This window comes from Danio rerio, chromosome 7, assembly GCF_052040795.2.
Source record: "Danio rerio strain M-AB ecotype USA chromosome 7, GRCz13ab, whole genome shotgun sequence".
NCBI classification, from domain to species: domain Eukaryota; kingdom Metazoa; phylum Chordata; class Actinopteri; order Cypriniformes; family Danionidae; genus Danio; species Danio rerio.
In genome coordinates this window covers 28,476,423-28,503,689 of record NC_141027.1, presented here as the reverse complement: position 1 = coordinate 28,503,689, position 27,267 = coordinate 28,476,423, and the positions used below count along the sequence as shown (strand labels likewise).

Genomic DNA, 27,267 nt, shown 5'->3' with positions numbered 1-27,267 from the left:
CCAATAAAAAATATATATAATGGATAAGTTATTTTGCTTAAAGGAATGTTTTATATTTATTTTTAAATAAACAAGGAAAAAATTCATGGAAACTTTGTAATACAGCTTGATTTATTTGTGGATAAATTTGTGGGACCTTTGGCCCACAATCAAGTTTGTTTTTTGGCTCCCTTGTCTCAGTAGTTAATTTTTTTTTCTGTTGTTGTTTTCCACAGTGACAAAGAATCCTCCGATGGTTCCAAAGTTCCTGTTGTGTGTCTTCAGCGACTCAAGATCCTCGTATCACGACATCCACCACAGAACCATCAGAGCACAGATCCATCTTCTCAATCTGGCCTTAAACCTGAAGAAACTGTCTTGAAGGTGCTAGAAAGAGAGGCCGCTTCTCAGGTATCACTTTAACATTGATGAAATGCTTCTCTAGAAAGTTTTACATCACATAATAATCTTTTTAATGTCCGTCAAGGGAACTTTGGATAAGGAGTCAGTTCAGGCAGAGGACAATATGTCGCCCACAGAAACGCAGCTATCACCGCAACATCTGCATAGCTGTGAATCATCTGGCTCCCTTGAGGACTCTCAGCCTCCTGTGCAAGAATTTTGCAATATAAACCAAGAGTCTGATGCGCTATCTGTTTCCAAAGATGCTGTCTTACAACCTGACGCTGAGGAGATACACTCGGATGACTCCCCATCTGATCTCATATCAGCGCCAGGCTCTGATTTCCAAACAGAATCTACAAGAGAAGCAGATGTGGAATCAGAGCTCCCTCAGGAATCTGAACTGCAAGTCGAATCTGAATCGGATGTGATTTCAGAACAGCTTCCTGAATCGGTGCTCTCCGAACAGGAAATGGAATCAGATCCAGATTCCACAGCCGAAGTGAATCTGAATCTTGAACCAGAGTGTGAATGGGAAACGGAGCAACCAGTTTCTCCACAATCTTCTGGGTTTGAGAATGTACCAGAACCTGTTGTTGAACATCAGCCTTCAGAAGAAAGTCCGGAGATTGAGAACGAGGATTTCTGTGCAGTCTGTCTAATCGGAGGAGATCTTCTTTGCTGTGACCGTTGCCCGAAGGTCTTCCACTTATCATGTCATGTCCCACCGCTTCATAGTTTCCCCGTGTAAGTCACTCACTCTTTTTATTCACATATGCCCCTGTGTGTTTTCGCACCGAAACTAACCTCTATCATCTTGGTGTTCCTCAGAGGCGACTGGATTTGCACCCTCTGCCGGGATGTGGAGCAGCCAGAGGTGGAATATGACTGTGAGAATGTCCAGATGTCCACAGGCATGATGCCATATGGGCTGTCGGCGTGTGACCAGAGGGTAAGTGAAGGGGATGCCGCATCTCATCTGGTCTAGCTTTGATTAATCCTGTGACCTCAGGGAACTAGGATATCTACATCCAAAAAAAAAAAAAAATTCCTCCCTCTGGAGATTCGCAGACTGTCTAACAATAGATGACTTGTCTGTTTGATCACAGAAATGCGAGAAGTTGACATTGCTGATTCTCAGCAACATCCTCAGCGCTCCGTTCCATGAGCCTGTCAGCCCTCTGGTAATTCTAAAATGAATTTTCTGAGGTTAGGTTTGTGGGTGATACTTTACATCTAACTGCCTGTTTATTTTGTATCTATTTATAGGCCCGTCATTATTATCAGATCATCAAGAAGCCAATGGATTTGTCTGTCATTCGAAACAGGCTTGGCAGCAACAGCCACACACACTATTGTTCCCCACAAGAGTTTGTGGCTGACGTCCTGCTCATGTTCAAAAACTGTGCCAAGTTTAACTACGTGAGTGAAATGCATTATTTTCTTAATCTATTTCCTCCGAGCCATTAGCGGTGAATATTTAATTTCGAAGCTGATTCACATTCAGACCGCGTGCTGATGTAATGATTATGCATTACTTTTTTAATATCCCGTTTAATTTAGCTGAAATTTAATTTTTAATAGATTAAGCTAAAAAAAAACAGCTCCCATTTCTGTTCATTTCATGTATTTGCATTGTATAATAAATGAAGTTCTGGGCGGAGGTTCAGGAGGAGCTTGCTCATATAATCATTTACATTTAGTCATTTGGCAGAAGCTTTTGTCCAAAGTGACACAAAGAGGCAGTACACACAGCGCTAATTATGCTAAGTATCTGTTAGTGCTCAGAGAATTAAATGCTGGAGTTAGGGAGGTTTTTTTTATAATATTTGTTTTTTTAGGATGAGTGGAGAGTGTTTTCAACAGGTGGTTTGTCAAGCCCACTCATCTGTCTAAAGCACACTATAAATGCATAGTAATTTTTTGGTAAAAACGTGTCTGGTGCAAATGTTCAAAAGCTGGTGCAGTCTTAGTTATGGTATCAGAGAGATGAAAAATGCATTTTCTACTGGTGGTTTGTAAAGCCCACTCGCCTGTGTGAGGCACACTCAGTTTGGGTTTTTGTGTGGTCAATCATGTCAATAATGTCAATCAAATCACAAGAATGTGTAAGCAGCTACTTGCTTCACAAATCTATCTACCCCTTCACTTCGTCAATTGGTGAAATATTTTTTCCTCCTCACTGGCTCCCTTGGATCAGGAATTGTGGAGCTGCGCTTCGTTTGATTTGCTCTACAGTGTTTGAAACTAAACTGAACTTAAACTCTAAAAACTGGACTTTACTAGAACTATGTTTATCTGCTTTGACACAATCTACATTGTGAAAAGCGCTATATAAATAAACATGAATTGAATTGAATTTTTTGTACATTAGCTTACTAGCGATGGCGGTTATATCTGTGAGCGCTGCGGATAATCAGAAAAAGCAGAGAGTGGGCTTTGCAGAATGGTAAGATGAAAAAAATAATGAAGTGCAAGAGTACTGTTCAAACTTTCAGGTATCAGAGGAAAATCTGCTATCACTCTGGGAGAAACATAATCGCTTATTCACACGACTGCAGCGCTTTGCGAGGAGAATCTTGTTCATTCCTACAACAGGCAGAGAAGGCAAATGCTCATTCAGTGTAGCTGGCTGTGTTTTCGGTGCGAGGCGGAATCGCCCGAATTTAGGCACAGATGCTATTCTGTTTTTGCACAATGCAAAGAAAAAAGGCCAAGTGAACACAACATAGCTGCCGTTTAGGCAGAAGTGGCACCCTTTTCGTTATCTTGTTCCTGTATCTGTAAAAGCTAAAATGTCTTATTTTTACTTTCTGTATTTGAAAATGAACAAAATGTTGTCCAAAGACGAACTTTTATTTTTATAAATAAATATTGATTTAAAAATGTTTACGATTAACGTATTATTTTACTATCAGAGATGAGCAGATTAAAGCTCACTGAATCTGCTGTTAATATCCATGGTGACCTATCATCATGCCTAAAACAAAGAATTAATATTATTAAAGTGACGATTAGGTGCGGGTCGAGTGTGGATATATATTTCAGATAAAATTATATGTGCGGGCGGGTAGTGGGTGAATGATTAGTATAAGGCCACGGATTCGGGTGTCATTTTAGCTGATCCACGCATCTCTATAGCTTACAGTATCAAAAATATGTGGTTTTTAGCAGCACTGGTTAAAAAATAGGGGCATAAAATGAGGGCATGATTGGGGGTCATTCAATAACCCCCATCAGATCCATGTGCCAGCAGCATTAAATTACTCTCTAGATTACTCACTGGATGTTTTAGCAAAATTGTTAAATCTCTGTGTGGTACATGTGATTGAGGTGAAGTCCGCGCATTGACAGTAAACTGGTCACACATTACACGTGCTTCATTTCCTTCCACAGAAAATCCAGCATTATTTTGTTAAGATGAGATATGTACAGTAGATTCTGCACTACTAGTGTCACTTAGTGTAAGTATAGAAATAAAGCACATGTTAAGCTTTGGAGTAAGTTTTGTTTCTCGGTGGACTTTTAAAGAATGCAACACACACTGAATGTCTCCCAAAAATCTTGCATTCAAATAATCAGATGATGAATCAAGTGGGGGCTGCACGGTGACGCAGTGGGTAGCACGTTCGTCTCACAGCAAGAAGGTCGCTGGTTGGAGCCTTGGCTGGATCAGTTGGCATTTCTGTGTTGAGTTTGCATGTTCTCCGGGTTCGCATGGGTTTTCTCCGGGTGCTCCAGTTTCCCAAAACACGCGTTACATGGCACAGTTGAATTGGGTAGGCTAAATTTTCTGTAGTGTATGTGTGTGAATGAGTGTGTATGGGTGTTTCCCAGTGATGGGTTGCAGCTGGAAGGGCGTCTGCTGTGTAAAACATATGCTGGATAAGTTGGCGGTTCATTCCGCTGTGGCGACCACTGATTAATAAAGGTACTAAGCCGAAAAGAAAATGAACGAATCAATCAAGTTGAACTCACTGCAGAGCCACATGGGCAGACCCGAGCTCAAGCAAAGGAGAACTTGAGCTCCAGCTCCTCCTTGCTGCACTTTTTCTAAAAGTGATGTCACTGGGGGATGGGGTTAGGGGCAGGGTAGACATATGCATTAAAACAGCATATAGGAGAAGGAGCTGGAGCTCAAGCTCCCCCCCACTGAGCTCCAAAGTGAGCTCCACCCAAGTGGCTCTGCAGTAAGCACCTTCTCTGATGAATTAGAAACTCCTATATTGACACCTAACAAGCTCAGCCTTCAGTGGAAACTCCCCAAAATCTTGCTATTGGTTACTGCTACGAGTGTTTTATTGTGTTTATACAACAGTTTGGCGACATAATCGTGTGTAAGAGGAACTACTTTCTACTAAGAAGAGAAATTACTAAGAGTTTGTAAGAGGAACTGCTTTCTTCCGCCATTCCTTTACATCTGCAGCTGGTCAGAACAGCAGAAACTGTTGCTTATTCACCAACGTCACTTTAGAGCAAGTGTTTAAATGATACTTTAGCGTAATGCCTACAGTGATGACAAAACAGGTGATTTTGCGCACACTTTATGATTATAAGACTAAACGGCATGAAATGCCATCAATCGACAGAGATTTCCCAGTATTTTTCAGTTGCAATCGGGAGATCACAATATTACTATGGTATAAATTCGGCACTACAACATACAAAAAAGAAAGATCGTCTTAGAAAGTCATTTATCTGTATAATAATGATTTGATCAGCTGTAGTTTTAAATTATGCTGTTTTCTCTTAGGGCTTATTATTCATCTCTGTCGCCATCTCGTGGATAAACATTGTCAACTGTCTTTGCTTAAAGACAGGCTAATGGCCATTGACTCACTGTCTCTTTAGAAATTATAAATATTTTAAAATAGGCACTATCCTTATAAATAAACTGCATAGTAGCAATCTAAACAACTACATTCTCGACTAAAAAGTCTCAAAAGTACATTATGTTGTCCAACAGCAGCAATATTTGTCAAACTGTAAAGTGTTCCCTGCTTGTTGCTGTATGTGGGCAGAGTAATACAAAGGGGGGAGGGTGAAAAGGCAGTTTGAGTACTGTTACTGGCAGAATATTGCGCTGCTATCAGCACTACTATCAGATTCAAGAACCAGACAGAACTGTTGTCGATATATATAATTTTAATGATCTAATTATTTTTTCTAAAGATTAACCTTTTTTTAAATGTAGTTCTTTTTAGAAAACTTTTTACAACATTTGTACTAACCATTCTAACAATACTAATAATTAGAACAATTCTAACCTCTGGGTTACATAAGGTAACTTTTTAAGGTTCATTTTATGCCCAGGGGTAGGTTTAGGGATAGTATGTTAGTATCCAGTTTGTGAAATGATTATAAAAGGGCATATTATACATTGTATACACGTGAAACATAACTGTAAAATAAAGTGCTACCAAATAATTTCTATAAAATATTTATGAAATGAATAATAATAGTATACATTTTAACAGAATTACATTTAAAATTTATTGTTTAACAAAAAAAAAAAGATTAAAATATTCAGTTTCTTCAAGATTACAGGACATTATTTTCATGTATAATGCACATAAATATGTAGTTTATGAACATACGCCAGATAACTGTAAACAAACTGTAAAAGCTCGTCTCCATGCTGTTTGTCTCTCCAGCCGGACTCAGAAGTGGCTCAGGCCGGCCACAGTCTACAGTCCTTCTTTATCTCCAAACTGAGGGAGGTGTTTCCAGACCTGAGCTGTCCTGTCCAGGAGGAGGAGGAGGAGGACTCAGACACTGAGGATTACGAGGAGCTGGAGAGAGCCATGATGACTGGTTTCCCATGGCCAGAAAGAAAAGAGCAGAGCCACAGAAAGAGGAAGAGGAGACTTTCTCTGAACAGGAGGAGAAATCACTTTTAGCTGTGCCTCTACACACAAACAAACACACACACACACACACATATATACATATATATATATATATATATATATATATATATATATATATATATATATATATATATATATATATATATATATATATATATATATATATACATATATATATATATATATATACATATATATATATATATATATACATATATATATATATATATATATATATATATATATATATATATATATATATATATATATATATATATATATATATATATATATATATATATATATATATATATATATATATATATATATATATATATATATATATATATATATATATATACATATATATATATATATATATATATATATATATATATATATATATATATATATATATATATACATATATATATATATATATATATATATATATATATACATATATATATATATATATATATATATATATATACATATATATATATATATATATATACATATATATATATATATATATATATATATATATATATATATATATATATATATATATATATATATATATATATATATATATATATATATATATATATATATATATATATATATATATATATATATATATATATATATATATATATATATATATATATATATATATATATATATATATATATATATATATACATATATATATATATATATATATATATATATATATATATATATATATATATATATATATATATATATATATATATATATATATATATATAAGATGTACAGAGACATTACAGATCCACTGCATTTTTCATTCTTTTTAAATAAGGTTCATGTTGAAATACAGTATATGCTTTTGTTTTTGTTCTGAGGACAGATCTCAGTCATTATAACCAGTTTATGTGTTATGCTGTTATCTGTAGCTGTGAGTAGGTGTTATAAGCCTATATCTCCAAACTTTGCCTAAAGTCTTGCACTAGTATTTATTCCAATGCTTACTAAATTGTACAATCAATTTGATAGCCGACTGGTTGCTGGCAACTGCTTTTTAGTAAATAGCGATAAGCAACATTAATTGATAATGTTATATAATTGTACTAAATTCCATTCTTTTTATTCCAAATATCCCTTGTAATGGGGTACTTTTCCCCCACTTGTTTACTGTGATGATTTTATTGACCTGTAGAGGGAGCACTTCATATACAGTAGCAACACATTAGTTCATATTGGACTTTTTTTTGGCGGCAGGAGGAGGTTTGTAACGTGACTGAATCCCGACGACCCCTTTCTAGTATAAAAGAGGGATGATATTAAGATGTTGCTGCGTTACTGTGATGTTTAAATTCATATTTCAAATGTTTATTGACTAATGAGACAGAAATATCTTTAATCTTTTCCCAGGCGGGTGGAACAATTTTTAGTCCAGCTTGTTCCTCTTTGTGGGTCACATACAGGTTTGATATTCGTGTCTTCTAATTTTGTAATAACGCTTTTAATTGCTGTGCAGATCATGTTAGGTCCTCTTTTAATGCTGTTTACTATCTTTAGCTGGATTGTATTTAGTCTGAAATATATAATGTATGGTGTAAATATGTGGTTCAGAGGTTGTTATTTCCATCTCATACATCAATAGCAACATCGCCTTTTTCTATGAGTTTACAAATTTGAAACCTAATTTTTATATATAGTCAGTCATTAAACTTACAAAGCTTTGTGTTGGAGTCACTAAAGAAATATTTGAATCCATTTTTCCTCTCAAGGCCTTAGTTTTGTTGCATTATCGACAGTAGCTGCTAGAAGTACATTTATTTGTACGACAAATTAATCGTACAATTAAGTGATTGCTTTTTCAAAAACAACTGTAACTTTTTTGATTAAAATGTACAAAATAAGAAATTTAAACAACATCTGGAAATGTTCTCAATAATTTCAAATATTTTTGTTTTGTCAACAGATTTCAACAGAATTCTGTTGAACACACACATACACACACACACAAATGTTGGAAACCAGCAACCACTGTCATCCATTGTAGGGAAAACTATCTATGGAAGTCAATGGTTACAGGTTTCCAACAATTTTTTAAATATCTTTTTTTGTGTTCAACAGAAGAAATTCAAACTAATGTAGGATGAGTAAATGATGACACAATTTTTTATTTTTGTGTGAACTATCCCTTAAAACACATGTAATCGAGGGGAATTGACTTTTTTTTTCAGACGCTGTTTACCTACTGTATGTTTATTGTTAGCAACAGTTAGTAAAAGATTTTGTCTTCAGATGCCAAAAATTCTATACTACGGTAAATATAAACATAAAATGTAAATATGTCACCTTTTAAAATATAGGCTAACGTTAATGGGATAAATTTTGGATAAGCTAATTGATTTAAATTGTACTAACACTGCTTTTCAAATGGGTCCAGGAGTTCTGAGGAAATGTGGAAAAGCTTAAATCAATGTGAAAATAATGAATAAATAATCATTTTATTAAAATAAACACACATTAATATATAATTAAAAATATAATAAACAATTTACATTTAAAAAAGGAAAAAATACCAAAATATCTATTTTATATAAACAATATCAATTTAATTGCAAAATATTAAAATATATAAATTGTCCTAAATTTGCTTTTAATAAACAAAAGATTACAGCTAATTCTAAATTAATTTACATGCAAATAATTAAGACAATACGATAATTAAGAAAATAAAATGGATCCTAAAAGAAAATATTCAGATCCTTTTTATGTTTTAGATTTTAGGTCTTTCACACAAGAATGATCTTATTTGGGGGTCTCTGGAATCTAGGTTATCTCCTTGATGCAAATATATTTTGCTAACCACCCTTTGTGTGTGTGATTTGTCATTGGTTATTATGATTTCCAAGATTCATATGATTGAATTAATATTTTAATCAACTTACATCCCCCTGCAGTTCTTTCACAACCTCCAGTTTGGGAATTACCTGCTGCTATTTTATACACCATGTTAATAACAAAGAATGCAATGTATTTTCTTTCTCTTTGTATTTGTGACATCTAAGATAATCTTAAAAGTAATCAAAAAGTAGTCCGGTTACATAAAATGTGTAATCAGGCTTTGTTACTAACTACAACTTCTGTCAAGTAATTTGTAATCAGATCCTGCACTGTTTATAATAAAACAGATTTTCCAAAGATCACAAGAGCTCAAAAGTGCAGAAAACTCTATTGCCAGATAAACACACACTCAATCGACTCATTTAGCTTTAAAAGTGCAGCATTCATTTTTTGTATAACTCCGTTTGAAGTGAATGGTCCATTGATGGGGTCAAAGAGCCCTGACACACTTATGACTCAACCTGGCAAGTGGGACACAAACACCAAGCCTCGTCTGAAAACACCTCCGTTCCAACAACATTTTCAAATTCAATTTTACATGCACAGAATTGATTAAAACATCGTGTCAACGTTGAAAGCATTGCTTGTGGAAATCCAGCTCTCAGCGCATGAGAGTCTGAGCCATGCGGTGTTGCTGTTGGCCAGAGCGGGGTTTGTGACTCATTGGTGTGAGCCTGTGAAACGCTGGAAGACGTATTGAAAGGGCTTCATCCCGTAGAGCAGAGGCTCAGAAGAGATTCTTGAGGCTGTATTGTTGCATGCGGAGTTCTGACAGATTAATAAAGTCTGGCCGTCCACCAGCACGGAGGCCACAAGCCAAGAAGAGGGCCCTGGGTAATTTCATTATAAGTGAAAAACATTCGGATGACATCTCTGCCGGCCATGTTAAATCAATCTGAGCTTTTTCCACTTTCTGTTTGATATGTGAAAACAAAATGCATATGTCTTGTGCACCAGAGAAAGAGGACACTGTTTTTGTTCAGTATCTGCAAGATAAAGAGTCTGCAATCAAGCCTTTCGCTTAGTGTGACTAATTTGATTAATGACTAGCCCATTGCCTTTTTTTTTTTACATCGTCTTCAAATAACATTCAGTATAGAAAATAAATGAAAATTACAGTTTATAAGGCCAGAAATACCAATAAAGCATCACAAAATTGCAAAACAGTTTACAATGTGCCATATTTGGCAGATCGCAGGTGAATATTCTCTCATGTTGGATGCTTTTTTATTCCTAAAAGTAAAGGTTCCAAAATTGGTGTTTTCACAGCGAGAAACCTTTTTGGTTCCCTAAAGAACTTTTTTAAAAATAACCTTTTTATCTTAGTGTGAAGGACATTTAATAATTTAAAGCAGGGGCTTTCAATCTATCAGATGCCACAGACTCCCTCAAAATGATTTATGCAAGGAACCCCCATCTTGAGAGGATTTCTACAGTATATTATATAGCTGGCAGCTAGCTCTCTGCAACATGGTAGCCCACTGAAGCTAAGCAGGTCTTTACCTGGATGGGAGACAACATGGGAAAGCTATGTTGCTGCCGGAAGTGGTGTTGGTGAGGCCAGCAGGGGGCACTCAACCTGCGGTCTGTGTGGGTCCCAACGCCCCAGTATTGTAAAGGGGACTCTACACTGGTCAGATAGTGCCTTCTTTTGAATGAGACGTAAAACTGAGGTCCTGACTCGGTGGTCGTGAAAAATCCCAGGATGTCCTTCAAAAAAAGAGTAGAGGTTTAAGCCTGGCATCCTGGACAATTTTTTTGTCCATTGGCCTCTGTCCATCATGGCCTGCTAACAACCCCATTTCATAATTGGCTTCATCACACTGTCTTCTCTCCACCAATCAGCTGGTGTGTGGTGTGCAGTCTGGCGCAATATGGCTGCCGTTGCGTCATCCAGGTGGATGTTGCACACTGGTGGTGGATGAGGAGATTCCCTATACTGTAAAATAAAGTAGAAATTATTTGGAAAACATATTACACACTGTCATGTTTCTTTAACCCTTCACTGGGTCAAATATAATCAATTCCAATCACTTAAAAAAAAAGAAATATAAATGAAATTTTTTTAACCCAACTCATGGGTTTGCCAATATATTACCCAATATTGTTTTTACTCTTTATAATTCTAAATTTGTTTTGAGTTGTAGATAATATATTATCGATTTAAATATTATCTAGTCATATTATTTGTTATTATATATAATTATTATAAATATTATATGGAAATATTGAAGCAATTTGCTCCAATACAGATAAATATTGGATAAACATAATTGTTTTAACATTTTAATTAAAATTTACTTTAAAAATACACTGTAAAAAGTAATTTGTTGAGTTTACTTAATTAAAATTATGCGAACTTGTTGCCTTTATTCAATTAAGTAATCATAACTTTATTGCATTAGTACTATTTACTAATGTAGAAAAGTAATGATACTGAGTCACATTTACTTTGGTCAAATAAGTCATCTCAACTTTATATGAAGTATTATTTAATGATGTAGGAAAATTCATTCTTGTTCTCAGATGATGCTGATCTCAGATATTCCAACATTATCAATGATCAATGGGTATATAAAATGCATGCATTGTGAAATTGCCAGTTTGAATCCCACACAGTAAAACCCAATAAGTTAAGGTAACTCAGACCATTTGAGTTAAAAAAAAAAACTAATAGTACTGTGAACATTTAAGTTGAAGTAATGAGGTATTTAATTAACTCTTTACTTTCAAAACTGAGTACAAATCTTTTTTTAAATGAGATGAATTATCTTCCAGTCAATTTTGAGTTAACTACACTCATTTAATGTGATAAAGTTGACTGTTGGGTTGGCTGCACAGTGACGCAGTGGTTAGCACGTTCTCCTCACAGCAAGAAGGGTGCTGGTTTAAGCCTTGGCCGGGTCATTTGGTTTTTTTTGTGGAGTTGCATCTTCTCTCCATGTTCAAGTGGGTTTCCTCCGGGTGAGAGCTCCGGTTTCCCCCCATAGTCCAAAGACATACAGTTGAATTGGGTAGGCTAAATTGTCCGTAGTGTATGTGTTTGATTAAGTGTGTATGGGTGTTTCTCAGTGATGGGCTGCAGCTGGAAGGGCATCCGCTGCGTAAAACATATGCTGGATAAGTTGGCTGTTCATTTTACTGTGGCGACCCCTGAATGATAAAGGGACTAAGCTAAGAAGAAAATGAATGAATGACTGTTGGGCCTTACAGCGCATTCAAATGGCTCCACGCCAGTAAATGCCCTTTCCGTCTGCGCATGTGCAGATCTTACTTCACCTGCTGACCAAAGTGCAGTTTATCCACTGACTGGATCCACGTTAAAGTTCATCTAACACAGTTAAATCAATTAAAGCAGGCCTGACCAAGCCTGCGAAGTTTAGTTCCAACCCCAATCAGACACACCTGGGCTAGCTAATCAAGCTCTTACTAGGCTTTCTAGAAACATCCTTGCAGGTGTGTTGAGGCAAGTTGGAGCTAAAATCTGCAGGACACCGGGCCTCCAGGACCGAGTTTAAACACCCCTGAAGTAAAGTCAACAAATTCGCCAAAATCTGTTAAGTTTACAAGCATTTTTTAAAGTAGATTGAGTGATTACTTTTTACAGAGTATATTAACAGTATAACTATTGGTTTGGTCTACACTTGACCAAATTTGGATTGAAAAAAAGACTTAAGTTAAAGCATAATTTAATTAATTATGATATATATATATATTATTATTTTTTAAATCTCCATTTTCTCCAAAAATGTCCACAGACGTCTATAACATGCCTGGGACCCCATTTGAAATCCTCTGATCTTAAAAAAAAAAAAAAAAAAAAAAAAAACACCTTTTCCACAATGAAAGATCATTCTGTGCAATTAAAAGATTCAATGGATGTTAAAGGTTTTCTTCAAAGAGCCATCAACGCCAATAAAGGACCTTTATTTTTAGGTGTTCCTCAAACCGTTCCTTGAGTTAAAAGAGACAGTAAGTGAGTTTTGATGGCATCTAAAAGGGTGATTATCTTTCTTCAGAGACATCTGATTTTTTTCCCTCCTTTACAAATTGAGTTTCCTCGAGAAGGTACTGTAATTCTTAACCTCAGCAGACACTTTCAGGCTCATCTTAACTGACAGCTTCCTGATGACACTTAAATCAGATCAGTGCCTGGTCTGTTTCGCTGGATTCTCCCAATACCTGCAGGATTACACCCCTGATTGCCTTCTTAAAGATGGGGGATAAGAGCAGAGCCCCCACAAGGCCGCGCTAAACACAGACATGATGCAATAACTCCACTGGCAGCTTTTAAATCCCCCTTTCCTCTTCTTCTCATGAGATACAGCTGGCCTCATTTCCCCTCTTCAGCTTTGAGTACTCATTTATAATGACTCTTAAAAGAGGTCAGGATTTCATGTAGTTTAATGGGCATTTTTTTGCCCAATCTTTTGTGTGCGCCCTTGGAAATGATTGTGATTAGACATGCAACTGCATTGGAAATATGTTGATAATTACAACAGTCCATCTAGAATGTGCAAGTAAATAAATGGCATGTTTCAAAATGCTATAATGAAATCAATATTCAGAGCTTGGCAAGTGAGAGGGTATATAGTCTTATTATAGCAAATGCATCATTTTAGATCAGATCAGAAAATTTGATGAAGCAATCATTGTGCTGAAAATAATAATTGATTTTACGACTAAAAACAAACACACACAAAAAGCACATTCACATGGTGTGCTGTGTTTTTGCTACACTGTAAAACCACATAGGTTACAGAAAGTTAACTCTTACTATTTAAGGAAACATTGCAGCAAACTGTTTAAGTTTTGAAACCAAATTGTTTGAGTACTGTAAGCATATTGAGTCATATAAACTTATATTATAATTTATGTTGATATTGTCAGTTATTTAGAGTATGAGTAGCCTAAACATGGTTAATTTTAATTGGTGAGTTTTTTATTAAATTTTTAGAGCATACATATACTGCCAATCTTATACCCATAGTCTGTGAAAAATCTGTCTGTGAACAATCTGTGTTTTCCGTTTATTTATGGTTGTGAATGGCATTATGAAAGTTTGATCTCTCCTCTGTTAACTTTAAATGTTAAAAATTCCACTCTACATCTAAAAAAATCTGTGTTTTCTGTTGATTTACGGTTGTGAATTGCATTATGTAAGCTTGATCTCCGCTCTGTCGACTTTTGATGTTGAAAATTCAACTCTCCTGTTTAACAAAGTGACTTTTATTGATATTTTAGTAGTTTGAAATAATATAATGTATACAAAATAATATATAGAGAAATGAGTCAGCAAAATAACAGAAAATGTACTGGCCATTTATTACAAGGCTTTTATTCCCTAATATCGCCTATCCAAGTTGCCTGTCCAAGTTTTAGGAACAACAAATAATACCTTGACCTCTAGTAGATCATTTGATATCAGAAGTGGCTTACATGAAAGGCAAATGCCTCTAGATTATGCTTAGTTTACCAAAATGAAATATGATCATACCTTGGTTTTTAATTATTTAATTAGGACAGTAAGGTCTTGTTACCTGACAGAAATAATGTACAATATAGAATATAAATTCATGGTGCTATTCATACATCTCTGCAATGACTCAAACTACTTATTAATGAAGTCATCTGGAGTGCCAAAGAAAGTGTTTTTGCAAGACTACCAGAGTTCATCAAGATTCTTTGGATTCATCTTCAATGCCTCCTCCTTCATTTTACCCCAAACATGGTGACTGGGCTGGCCAATCCTAGAGAACCTTGACTTTCTTTGCTTGTAGAGGCTGAAGTATGAGAAGGAGTACTATCCTGCTGAAGAATTTGCCCTCTTTCTTAGGTCTCCTCTCCCAGAGAATATGATTTTAATTAATTTAAACTATTAATATGTTTTACTAAAGGGTAAAAAGTTATTAGAGGAATGATCAAGGTTCCTATGCAGTTCAAAAGCATAAATAAATGGAGAAAAATAAAAACATGAATGACAAAATATTCAAAACTGCTAATGTATGGATATTTCTTGTAGAGTAACAAATACAATATACTCATACTTGTATATACAATTTCAGTAAACAATATCCTTGTTTTATTATAATATTTGTTTTGTTTCATAACCATGTTTTTCTCTTGTGAGTGATTGCAAGATGAGGTTTTTGTGAGCTTTTTAACTTGAGTGACTTAATATTCTGGTTTTAAGCCTCAGTGATTCTACAAAATTTGTTTATAGCTGTAATAGAATGAAATTCCACTCTGTCTAAATTGATATGCTCAGTGGTGAAACGGACTAAGCCTGATAAGTGACACATATTTGCGGTGCTGGGCACATTTAAGCTTTTGTATTTCTAAAGTGTCTGTGAGTCCTCAGATGACAAAAATCAAATGAAACATAACAGAATAATAATGGGACCGTGGTGAACTCAGCTGAAGAATGAAAAGACTGAGAAAAAAGGGTCTGCAGGAAAAAAAAAAACTGCCTGACCAGTGTAGCAGCCCATGAAATTGAAGTTTGGATGGCTGAACGTCTTTCAATTTTTTGGAACTGTTCTGGAAAAGAAGGAAAATTGATTGCTGCTCTCCACTTTAAAGGAATTGATCCCTGCAATCAAAATATGGCTGACATTCTTGGCCATGTTGTACGTTGGCGCTGAAAACTCTGCAGTTACGGTGAACATGTTCGCCCGGATTATTGAGAAACAGCATACAGTATTTGACGCGAGACTGCATTGCCAACCACTCTAAATCAACCTGATCCAAATTTCTGAGTAAGACTGAGTGTGTACTTCACATGGGGACTTGCTTGAGAGGTTAAACAAGCAATTAGAGGAGCATTTATAAGTGGAATGTGCTGGAATCTCAGCATGATACGATTCCACTATTGTTTTAATAAACAAAATCTAATTATTCTAAATATGGAATAATTGATGATGGACGACTGAAATATTGTCATTCTGTATTCTTGATATCCCATGGCTCCATTGCTAATTATAAAAAAACAACATTTTATAGCTAGTAACAGAGGCTTGAGATACTAATAAACATTTAAGATACTGTAGATGAAGGAGATTAGACATTTAAGTTGTCTGTGAAGCATCTCTACTTTATATAGGAAAGCTGAAGGTTTAACTGCTTAAAAGACAGCAGTGTTATTACTGATGAATGCTTTTTATTTGTTAGAAAAACAGCGTTGACAAGGACCTTTGAAATAATTAAGAATTTAATTTAGAAATAACTTGGCTCTATTTTGCAGTTGTATTTACAAGTACCACTTACATAGATTATTACATTAGATTATTTTTTCAAAGCGATGCACAAATGAGACCAATATTAGCATTTTATAAAAAGATACTGTGACAAGTTTAACTTAGTTTAGCACTGTGTGTGTGTTTTCTTATACAGACAGAGTTCTGTTCTATTAAATATTAAAGGATTAAATGGTTAGTTCAACCAAAAAGGAAACTTCTGTTTTTAATTTCTTACCCTCGTGTCGTTAGTTTAGCCAAATATTACAACACTGTTATTAATTTCTCACCCTCATGTCATTAATTTAGCCAAATAATACAATACTGTTATTAATTTCTCACCCTCATGTCATTAATTTAGGCAAATAATACAATACTGTTATTAATTTCTCACCCTCATGTCATTAATTTAGCCAAATAATACAATACTGTTATTAATTTCTCACCCTCATGTTATTGGTTAAGCCAAATAATACAATACTGCTATTAATTTCTCGCCCTCATGTTGTTAGTTTAGCCAAATATTATAAAACTATTAATAATTTCTCATTCTCAGGTTGTTCCAATACCCTGAGACCTTTGGTCGTCTTTGGAACACATATTAGGCTGTTTTAGATGAAATCTGAGAGCTCCCTCATACTCCAGGCAGCAACTGTCCTGAGATGTTCAAAGTCCAGAAAAAGAGCCCAAAACATTGTCATTCAATTCACCTGTACCGCATGTCTTTGGACTGTGGGGGAAAACCAGAGCATTCAGAGGAAACCCACATAAGCACAGGGAGAACATGCAAACTCCACACAGAAATGCCAGCTGACCTAGCCGGGACTCGAAACAGTAACCTTCTTGCTGTGAGGTGATTGTGCTAACCACTGAGTCACCATGTCGCCCATCCCCATATTGTTAGTTCAACCAAATATTAAAATTCTATTATCAATTTCTCACTGTCATGTTGTTCCAATCCCCTAAGACCTTTGTTCAACTTTGAAACTCAAATTAGGATATTTTGATGAAATCTGAGAGCTCCCTCATCCTCCATAGACAGCAATGGTCCAGAGACGTTCAAAGCCCAGAAAAAGAGCCCAAATTATTGTCAAAACATTTCATATGACATCAGCGGTTCAACTAAAATCATACAAAACTCCAAGAGCACTTTTTTTTTGTGACAGAAAAAATTTAAATATGACTCTGATCTAGGGAGGGTTTGGTGCTTTAAAAACAATTTAATGACAAGCAAAAGGATTTCAAACAATTAAAAGGGTAAAAAGAATAGGTAGAGACGGACAGGTTTAGTGTAAACTAAATTTATGGTACTACATATTTAATATCACATATTTACATTGCAACTATATGACAACTGCTTCTCATTAGGGGATTGGTTGACTGTAAGGTAAGGCCCAGCAAAAAAAAAAAAAAAAAAAAGTGTTTATTAGACATCTAATAGACATCTAGACAGCTTGGCTAAAACAAGGCTAAACTTGGGTTGTCAGTGAAAATCTAATAGACATCCAAGAATAGCCTAAAACTAGACTAGTCGTCAAACAGACAGATTAGACGTGTAGTCATTCATTTCTGTTTATTTGACGACTATTCACATGGTTTATTTAGCGTATACTTAGACATGTCTTAGATTTTCACTGACACCCCAAATTTAGCCTTGTTTTAGCCAAGTGTATTAGACATCTATTAGACATCTTTTAAAAACAACAACAACAACAACAACAAAAATTGCTTGTAGAAGGGGGGGGGGGGGGGTGGAATGTTTCTTATAGTAAGAACAAAATGTACTGGTGGGGCATTGTTAGTAGATATGAAGCAGACAGTCCGACAATACTCTAAGGACAATTAATTGGTATGTTGCAATGAAACTTATGGCAAATGCTTACAAAAGACCATCAAAATAAATTTTAAAAGCTTTAAATGATTACCAAGTATACAAAGAGCAGGTCAGTGAAAATCAGTGGTCTAAAAAAAAATAAGTGGCATTCACACCACCATATGCCTATACTTACATCACGAATGTTCACATATAAAACTTGTCATTACAACTTGTAAATGGATGCTGAAGTTCTAACAGCTTTCCCTTGTACCATGTGACATCTTTACCACTTGACTACCGTACAACAGTTACAGTAGTTGACAGCAACAATGAGCAGCAACTTGCAGGAAGAAAAGCCATTGAATAATTCCCACCAACAGGACTGTGATTCAACACCTTAGTCACAGTTTCTGAGCTCTCACAGCACTTCAGTTTATATTCACACTCCTCTGAGAGCTGAACAACTTTTGAGAATGAAAGCGATGGTGAATTGACCTTATGGCAGCTTACTGTGTGTAGTGGGAGGAGAGATGGAAGAGAGCAACGTCTGTGAGTGAGAGAGAGAGAGAGAAAGAGGGAGGGAGGGAGCGTGCCACCACTTTACTGAACACAGTAAATAGTAAAGAGTTGTGGTTGGGACTGTCCAACCACTTGGACTCAGACAAGCAAAAACAGGACATCATCTGTAACAATGAATGACATCAAACTGGCCTTACTGGGCAGTGAGGGAGCAGGCAAATCTGGTGAGTGCTCATCTTGTATATTGTGTTTACTTTTTATTTGCAATTGACCAATTTTTAGCATATTTGTTTTATCTTGTGTGACTGTTGCACAGTTCTTGCATACTGAGTTGGAAATCATCTAGATGCGAGCTGCATAGAAATGAGTTGCCATCTGCGAACACTGCAACACTTTGTATATTGGAACAGATCATACAAGTGAGGCAATTGTTATACAAGCCATCTGAGAGGGAAATTAAAATAGATGGTTGTAAGATGCAGGTAATTGCTGAAATTGGGGAAAGATTATTTTTTGTTCCACTCGGCGGCATAGGAACATTTAGCCCTTCAGGGTGCATACCTGTGCTAATGACTATTAAGTGGTTGAGAAATGATGATGCTACGTCCTCTGGGACACAAACTTTAGTTTTGAGGAAGTCGTGAGTCTGGGGTTTGATCCTAATGACCAAGGCTGAATGGAGAAAAGAACAACAAGGAAAGCGTATTGGAGATTTGAGGGTTTGTTAGTAATATATGGCTGAATCGTGACTACTTAATGGTTTATATTTGGATTGGATGAGGGGGTTGAAAGCAGCTTTCATGAGGCTGCCGGAGAGTGTGTATTTATGCACGGAAACTCAAGCCCTGACTTCAATGACTCAATGAGCCAGCATAGCTTCATGGCTCAAATATTTAATATAGACCAGGTAGTGTGCTCATGGAGAAAATGTAACGATTTTTTCCTGTGCCAAATATGCACCAGAAGCGCACTGCCAAGTGGCCAAGTCTTTGATGAAGAGGGGTTGGACTTTGACCTTGTGACCTATCTTTCTATTTCAAGCTGCCATACGAGTCAATTACATCAAAGCTGCGGATGATCAGTCTCAATAACTAAATAATCAATCATCTGCTCTCTCTTGTCTGCAGCGGTTTTGGTGAGATTCTTAACCAAGCGGTTCATAGGAGAATACGCTTCAAATGCCAGTAAGTACAGTCTCACATGCATTTAATAATGTAGCCTGAACTTTACTCATGTGTTTATGGGTTTCATCTAGTTTTGGATTGTGCTTTATGTAGTAAATGTTACAATACACAGAACAAAGCTTTTTTTTTTTTTAATACATGGAAAATAAATGTTCAAAACATAACTGTACCTCTGTATAACTGTATTATTTAAACTTGTTGCAAATTAAAAACTCTCTTCAAAAAAGAGTTATACAATTCATTGTAAAAATGTCTTTTAAAAAATGTTTTATTTATACATTGTAAAACACATAAAAAATATATCAAAAGGACAATATAAACATGTAACAATAAGCAAATACACTGAAGAATATTTTGAACAAAATGAAACGAAACGAAACAAAGCTAAACAAAATAAAACAAAACAAAAAACACCCGTGCAATCTTACACACAGAAAATACAGGTCTACAATGTAACAAGCTGGGAGTTGGGGGTGGGGACTCAATCATAAGGAACAGGGTCAAGTTGAAGAGTATGGACATGTTTGCGAAGGGGTTTCCACAGTTTAATGAAAATAGTGCTTGGTCGGTGAAGTGAGTACCTAATTTTTTCTAACTTAAAAATAAAATAAAAAACATTACTTATCCAACTAGTGAGAGGAGGGTAAGTCTTCCAGTTCAGATGAAAAATGTCATTTTTAAAGCAATTAAAAACTACAGTAGAAATGATCTTATGCACAGTGGCATAGCAACCGAGGGTGGGGGGGCATACGTCCCCCTCACTTTTAGAGACAGACCATTTGGAAACAGGTGATTAATAATTATATGAACAGAAACATTTGGATCTCGTTCAGCTGTCCCCCCACTTTTAAAATGTCCACTACGCCCCTAGTTACGCCTGATGACAAACTACAAATGGCATAGTTCTTTTTGGCTAAACAGGGTTTAAAATAACTTTTTATGCACATATAAACAGTGAATTACATTATAATACATTTTAAAAATATTTAAATAACTACATAACATCACATTTGAATATTTTTTTTTTATTGAAAATACTCTGTTTGTTACAATTACAATGTTACATGTGTGTTATGTTTCCTGCTGTTGTTTTTTTGTCTGACCCTGTAGAACATTAGTCAGAGACAGTCTATTTTTTTAATGAAAACTTTCAGCAAGTAAATTTTATCAAAATGTATGATTATAATAGATATCAGTTTTTAATTACAAAGTACATTTTGGTTCTTTAAGCAATTTTGGAAAATAATTTTGGCACAATTGTGACACCCCATATTATATGAAACATTAAAACTGTCATATTAATTTCTGGCTGCCACAAATACAAGTTTATCTTATACTAGTTATTTATTTTTATATGGTTAATCTGAGAAAATTCAACAATCATATTTCCACCAAAACAGAAAACAAAGTTACAATATATTGTTCTCAAAAAATTAAGTGGGTCCAGTTTTGTTTTGAAGTTGTTTGTCTTTCACCCAACGGTTAGTTTCACCATCCAGCCAAAAACTTTCATTTTTTTTTATATGTTTATTTTTATAATATGTATATTTTTACAAAGATGATATAACTTTTGTCCCTTTAAATAACAAATATTTCCCATTATTTACATTAAATGTAAAAGGCCCAAGGCCTAATGGTTGCGGGTAGCACAATCACCCCACAGCAAAAAGGTTGCTGGTTTGAGCCTCAACTGGGTCAGTTGGCATGTCTGTGTGAAGTTTGCATGTTCTCCCTGTGTTCACGTGGGTTTCCTCCGGGTGCTCCGGTTTCCCCCACAGTCCAAACACATGCGCTAAATAGTAGATGAATTGGGTAAGCTAAATTGTCCATAGTGTATGTATGTGAATGTGTGTGTATGGGTGTTTCCCAGTGATGGGTTGCAGCTAGAAGGGCATTCACTGCGTAAAACATGCTGGAGAATTTGCAGTTCATTCCGCTGTGGTGACCCCAGGTTAAGAAAAGGACTAAGCCTAAAAGAGAATGAATGAATGAATGAATGAATGAATGAATGAATGTAAAAGGCCCAACCTTGTGTACATGAAGGGTAAGGGCACTGTACTGTGTTTTCAATCACCCAGTTCCTAAAAGTCTATCCTATCCAATCATGCCAAGGATTCCTGAAGCTCCAGGTAATCACTCTGATACTACACGTGTATCACATCACCAGCACTCATTCTTTACTTTTATTGATTTTTATATGAGCATCTAAGCGTCCACCTTCATTTGAAGGGTCAGATTTTATGACGCTCACGTTTGTTTGAATACCAAGGATTTAATCCGACATTGTTTGTTGCAGACTCTTTATACCATAAAAGGCTTTCCATTGATGGAAGACAGTTGAACTTGGAAGTCTTTGATCCATGCTCGCAGGTATGTGTTTATTCCTTCATAGCGGCCACTCTGCGCTCGTGGCTAGCGTTCGTACAAACACTGCCATAGGGCAGCATGCTCAGATGTACCTGCTTCATATGGGAAATGTATGTTGTGTTCTGATAGGATTTATGATCCTTCCCTGAAGCGGAGTATACAGTGCAGACCCTTTGAAAACTGAGCTGTACGGCTTACAGCTGCTGCATCTGGGACCTTTTACTTCGGCAGTTGTTGTTTTACTTTGATTTCCAAAAGCGAAGTTGTGAAATGGGCACCCTTCTAACCTGAAACTAAATGCTTGTGTATACACAACATCCAAAACCAAAACTTCTGGTGGAGAAATACTTTCAACTGTAAACATTGAAATAACATGGTTCACTTTTCCATTTTGTCAGTCTGGAGCATGCATTTTTGACTGGAGTTGTGTGTGTCCCTTCGTCCCCTGGCAGAGTGGAGAAAGCAGATGTATCCTAGAGGAGCCGGTGGATTGGGCTGATGGCTTTGTAGTGGTGTACACCATCAGTGACCGTACGTCCTTCCTAAATGCCAAAAACATCCTGGCGCAGATCAAAGAGAGCCGTCGAGAGACCTGTAAAGGGTGAGTCAGGTTCTCTATGGTGACCTCTTGACCTTTTGTCTGATGCTGACTGGAATAAGAGGATGGAGTTTTAATGAATTAACGAGAACCATCCGCAGAACTCAGAGTTGAGGCTTCCTGTTTGGCTCTGTGCACATCTGTAAAGGACAGGCTGGGTCATATGAAATTATGTAGATTACTACAAGACCATACTATGTACATACTTCCCTGAAAACTATTCAAGTATGTTGATAGGATTTCCAATGGTTTTAAAGACTGACCAGTGGGCCATTGCTTTCCATTTTAGTTCATCATATTTTAAAGGAATTTAGGAGTGTGGATGGATTAAGTTTCACTGGGTATTTGTCATTTGAACAAGTCCTTTGAAACAATAGTAAGTGAGCATGAGACTGGGCATCTGGAGCCCATTAGAACTCTTGAAATGGGCAGTGAGATCACTCATGATGGTCAGAATCCAACATGTCGCTCAAAATTGGCTTAAAAGATTTGACACTTCAAGAAATGGAAACAAGTGGTTGTACTTGTAGCGAAGATTCGGCTTTCCAGCCCATTTCTTTGTTGTTTGAGCTTGCGTGTATTTTACAGTTGTTCCACTTAGCATGGTGTCATATGAGAATGTGCAGGATTTGTCATTGTTCCACTTAAAACACACACTGTGAGAAATGAAACTCAGTGTGTGAACATGTTTAATGTCAATATTACATTACTACAGCATTATTGGACTTGATTTTACTGAATACATCAAATAGCATGGACATGTTCTTTTGAAAGCCAAACCATTTGATTTTATTTAAATAGAGAGGTTCCTGTTTGCTTGGTGGGTAACAAGCAGGACCTATGCCACAGCCGTCAAGTGAGCGAGGAGGAAGGCAGCGTTCTGTCGCAGGAGTACAAATGCCTCTTCCAGGAGGTGTCTGCAGCTGAGAACTACCTGGAGATCTCCAACCTCTTCACAAAGCTCATCCGGCATGTGATGGAGCAGCTTAAGCACAGGGGCGACCGCAGGCGGTACAGTGGGTCTAAGTCCATGGCCAAGCTCATTAACAATGTCTTTGGCAAGAGGAGAAAGTCTGTTTGAGTGGTGAACATAAAAGAGTCGGGCAATGAGTCAGTCTCCGCTAAATCGGTAATGGAGATGTTTCCTTGTTAAACCTTATGTTCTTGGAAAGGTTTTACATGTATAGAGGTATGCTTAAGTACAAATGACCGTTACACTCTTATAAATGAAGGTTCTTTATTGGCTTTAATGGTTCCATTAAGAACTTACTCGACTTTTCCAGGTCTAGAAATCACATTGGAATTGAAGCCTCATCATACAGAATATCCAGGTTGATAATACTGTTAATTCCAACTTAAACATTACCAATTAGATTTGTCTTTATTCTTGGGCTTAATGTGCTTAACATTTAAATCTAGTCATTAATATAATGCTTTTTTTGGTTTAATTTTTAATTAAATCTTTTGGCCCTTTTGGAAGTTTGCTGAAGATCCTTGCTGAGAACCACTAATAGAGAATATTATTAGTCAGGGTAAAGAAATGACTGTTGAGGGATGTTATTTTAAATTTAAAACAAATAAAGGCATGTGTATACAAAACCACATTGGTTTACTCTATCAGCTCGTTAGCTGTCACAGTATCACAATGACACACATTTTACCCTACCATTAAATTTTTTTCAAGAGTTAATTTAAGAGTTAAACTCAAAATACTTTTCCTTTAAAGAAAAATGCGACTTAAATGAGTCAACTTTTGCTTTAAATTTCATATTTTGACATTTGTACATCGTATAATAATATTTTCACTCTTGCTGAGAAGAGTGGGGAATGTTTGCAAATTCGTGAAGCTTTTGCTTTTCCTTTCAAAGAGTTGCACACATTCTTTCCCTCGCTATCTAAAAATGTTTTGATGGCATGAGACCGTGTTTGCGTCAAGGAATGCACTACAAAGTCAGAGGGAATTTCATATATCTAGATGCTGTGATGAGGTGTAAAATGCAGGTAAATCACCTTTCTAACAAAAACCCATGGCAGAAGAATGAAAATAATACTCTTCTGCATTCTTCCCACAGCATTCTCAGGGCCTCATTTTGAGTGAAAAAAAAAAAAAAAAACTTGTAGACTTTGACTGTGAACAGTACAGCCTCAAGCAAAGGTTTGTGGCGCCATGGAAAATTAACTTTGTAAAAACACAAAAACAATTGCAACTCTTTTTGTAAATAGTACTGATCACCTAATGCTTAAAAAAATGATTGCCTACACCCTGTTATGTTTTCAAGAGAAATGAAGGATGTGCAAATCTTGCCACTGTACTTTTAACAACTACATTGAAGATGTGTTATAAACAACACAAATCATACAAGAAGGGCATTGGTCCTGGAATATTTTACATTGATGTTGTTGATAAATACAAGTGACATTTATAAGTGACCCAGTTTTGAAGGAGTGGTTGCCCTGATCAGACTACAGTATGATAATTGAAGAGTGTCATTAATACAACCCTCTAAAATAAATAAATAAATAAATACATAAATAAATGATAAAAACCTCAGAAAAATCAATAAATTGATAGCTCTGATGCAATTTTGCTTATCGGATGAAGAACGTATCACACTGATGTTACTGCTGCTAATTTTACAAAATTCTGATTTTGCTTTTTAGCTTAATGTATATGTGCCACTAATGTCACGTGAAATTCAGTGGACCCTTTTCCCATTTCAGAAAAGGAAGATAGTTAGGTAATCGTAATTCAAGTTGTGATTGATAACTTCATTTTTTGGGGGGGCATCTTTACTTGCCTTAATAACAAGATGATAAATTATAGTGTTTATGAAACTTTACAACTTTACTCAGATGAGAAAAATGTGTGTTTCAGTCAGATGTGCAGTGCTATAAATGATGTACATTATATATTTTAACAATGGAAATTATGAAAACTTTTCTAGTCTTACGGTTTTAGTAACAATACAAAACTTGGGTCCAGAGTTTGTGTGATTTGTTTAACCCTTAATCAGACATTGTAACTGTCCAATTCTGTATACGTTTTTGTCCATATGTTATCATTCTATAAAAAATAAATAACAATTTAAATAACAAAATAAATGTATCTTTTTTTTTTCTCTCTTAGGGAGCAAATTAAAGTGTTGAACAGGTTAAAAGGTCTATTATTGCAACTTGTTTAAAGAGCAACTTCAATTTAAAGTTCAACTTCATAGTGAAGGACTTTTCCTCAAACTCAGAGTGAAATGCTGATGTATTATTATTATTATTATTATTATTATTTTAAAATATATTCAGTAACCTACTACTAATACATTGTTTTCGTGTGGTTAATATAGCTATCTGCTTACAGTCAACGTCTTACTGTATCAAAGTGTTCATCTACTACAGAGAAAAATGTCTTAAACATGTTCAAAACATGGAAATTTAGTTTTGTTTTTACTCTTTAAATCTGATTTGAAGGTGTTTGTTTGTAAATTTTAACTGCAATACAATAAAATGTACATTACATACATAAAAATGGGATATGCGGGGGTTCATAGTTCTGTATGTACCTTATGTGCTCTGCGAATAATTAGATATCATTGGCAGACTTTCAGAGGAATGTTCCAATAACTCATTGTCCCTTTATTTGTATAGCACTTTTGACAATAATTATTCCAAAACAGCTTCACAATTGGGGCACGTTATTACACTGTCAAAATCAGAAAGGCTTAGGAGTTTTGTCAAAGTCAAAGTTAGCTTTATTGTCAATTCAACCACATACAGAGAATAGAAATTGCGTTACTCTCAGACCCCAGGCGCCTAACATATAATTAATTAATTTATTCATTCATTTTCTTTTTGGCTTAGCCCCTTTATTAAACTGGGGTCGCCACAGCGGAATGAACCGCCTACTTATCCAGCATACGTTTTATACAGCAGATGTCCTTCCAGCTGCAACACATCACTGTTAAACACCCATCCACAATTTAGCTTACCCAGCTCACTTATACCACGTTTTTGGACTGTGGGGGAAACTGCAGCACCTGGAGGAAACCCACATGAACACGGGAACATGTAAACTCCACACAGAAATGCCAACCGATCTAGCCGAGGTTCGAACCAGAGACCTTGTTGCTGTGAGGAAATTGTGCTACCCACTGCACCACCGTGCTGCCCCTTAACATATTATATTAACACAAAAAGTAGAATTTTAAAAAGAAATAAAAAAAAATCAATTACAAATATACTATGATCTAAAATAGAAGTAAAAATAAAAGATGTAAACGATACAATTACACTTAAGGACATATGGCAAGTAGTGCAAGCCAGAGTTGTACAAAAAGCTTGTAATTAAGATAAATATGATGAAGTGACAACGTCTTAATAATGTACAGGGATGTAGCAT

At 35.6% G+C, this 27,267-nt stretch overlaps 2 protein-coding genes across 5 annotated transcripts in view; both read left to right on the top strand.

The window, feature by feature from the left end:
• Positions 1-6,349, top strand: part of trim66 (tripartite motif containing 66) — a 44,712-nt gene extending 38,363 nt beyond the window's left edge. For all 4 annotated transcript variants that reach the window (XM_087261160.1, XM_087261158.1, XM_087261161.1 and 1 more), the window contains exons 13-18: positions 216-390; positions 467-1,128; positions 1,213-1,333; positions 1,491-1,565; positions 1,651-1,803; positions 6,036-6,349. In XM_087261160.1, the coding sequence (XP_087117286.1) occupies positions 216-390; positions 467-1,128; positions 1,213-1,333; positions 1,491-1,565; positions 1,651-1,803; positions 6,036-6,281 (1,432 nt within the window). In that variant the 3' untranslated portion in view covers positions 6,282-6,349. The remainder of the gene's footprint in view (positions 1-215; positions 391-466; positions 1,129-1,212; positions 1,334-1,490; positions 1,566-1,650; positions 1,804-6,035) is intronic.
• A 12,551-nt stretch (positions 6,350-18,900) lies between these two features.
• rerglb (RERG/RAS-like b) lies at positions 18,901-23,958 on the top strand. The gene is made up of 5 exons (NM_001045116.2): positions 18,901-18,952; positions 19,856-19,912; positions 22,209-22,282; positions 22,732-22,880; positions 23,679-23,958. The coding sequence occupies exons 1-5, from the start codon at positions 18,901-18,903 to the stop codon at positions 23,956-23,958; spliced, it is 612 nt and encodes a 203-aa protein (NP_001038581.2).
• The last annotated feature ends 3,309 nt before the right edge of the window (positions 23,959-27,267 follow it).

Bases quoted from the DNA above. Each gene is read 5' to 3' on its own strand.
- rerglb (NM_001045116.2), top strand. From the start codon at position 18,901: ATGAATGACATCAAACTGGCCTTACTGGGCAGTGAGGGAGCAGGCAAA. The intron at 18,953-19,855 runs GTGAGTGCTCAT...TCTTGTCTGCAG, and splicing joins TGAGGGAGCAGGCAAATCTG to CGGTTTTGGTGAGATTCTTA. The intron at 22,881-23,678 runs GTGAGTCAGGTT...TTATTTAAATAG, and splicing joins CGTCGAGAGACCTGTAAAGG to AGAGGTTCCTGTTTGCTTGG.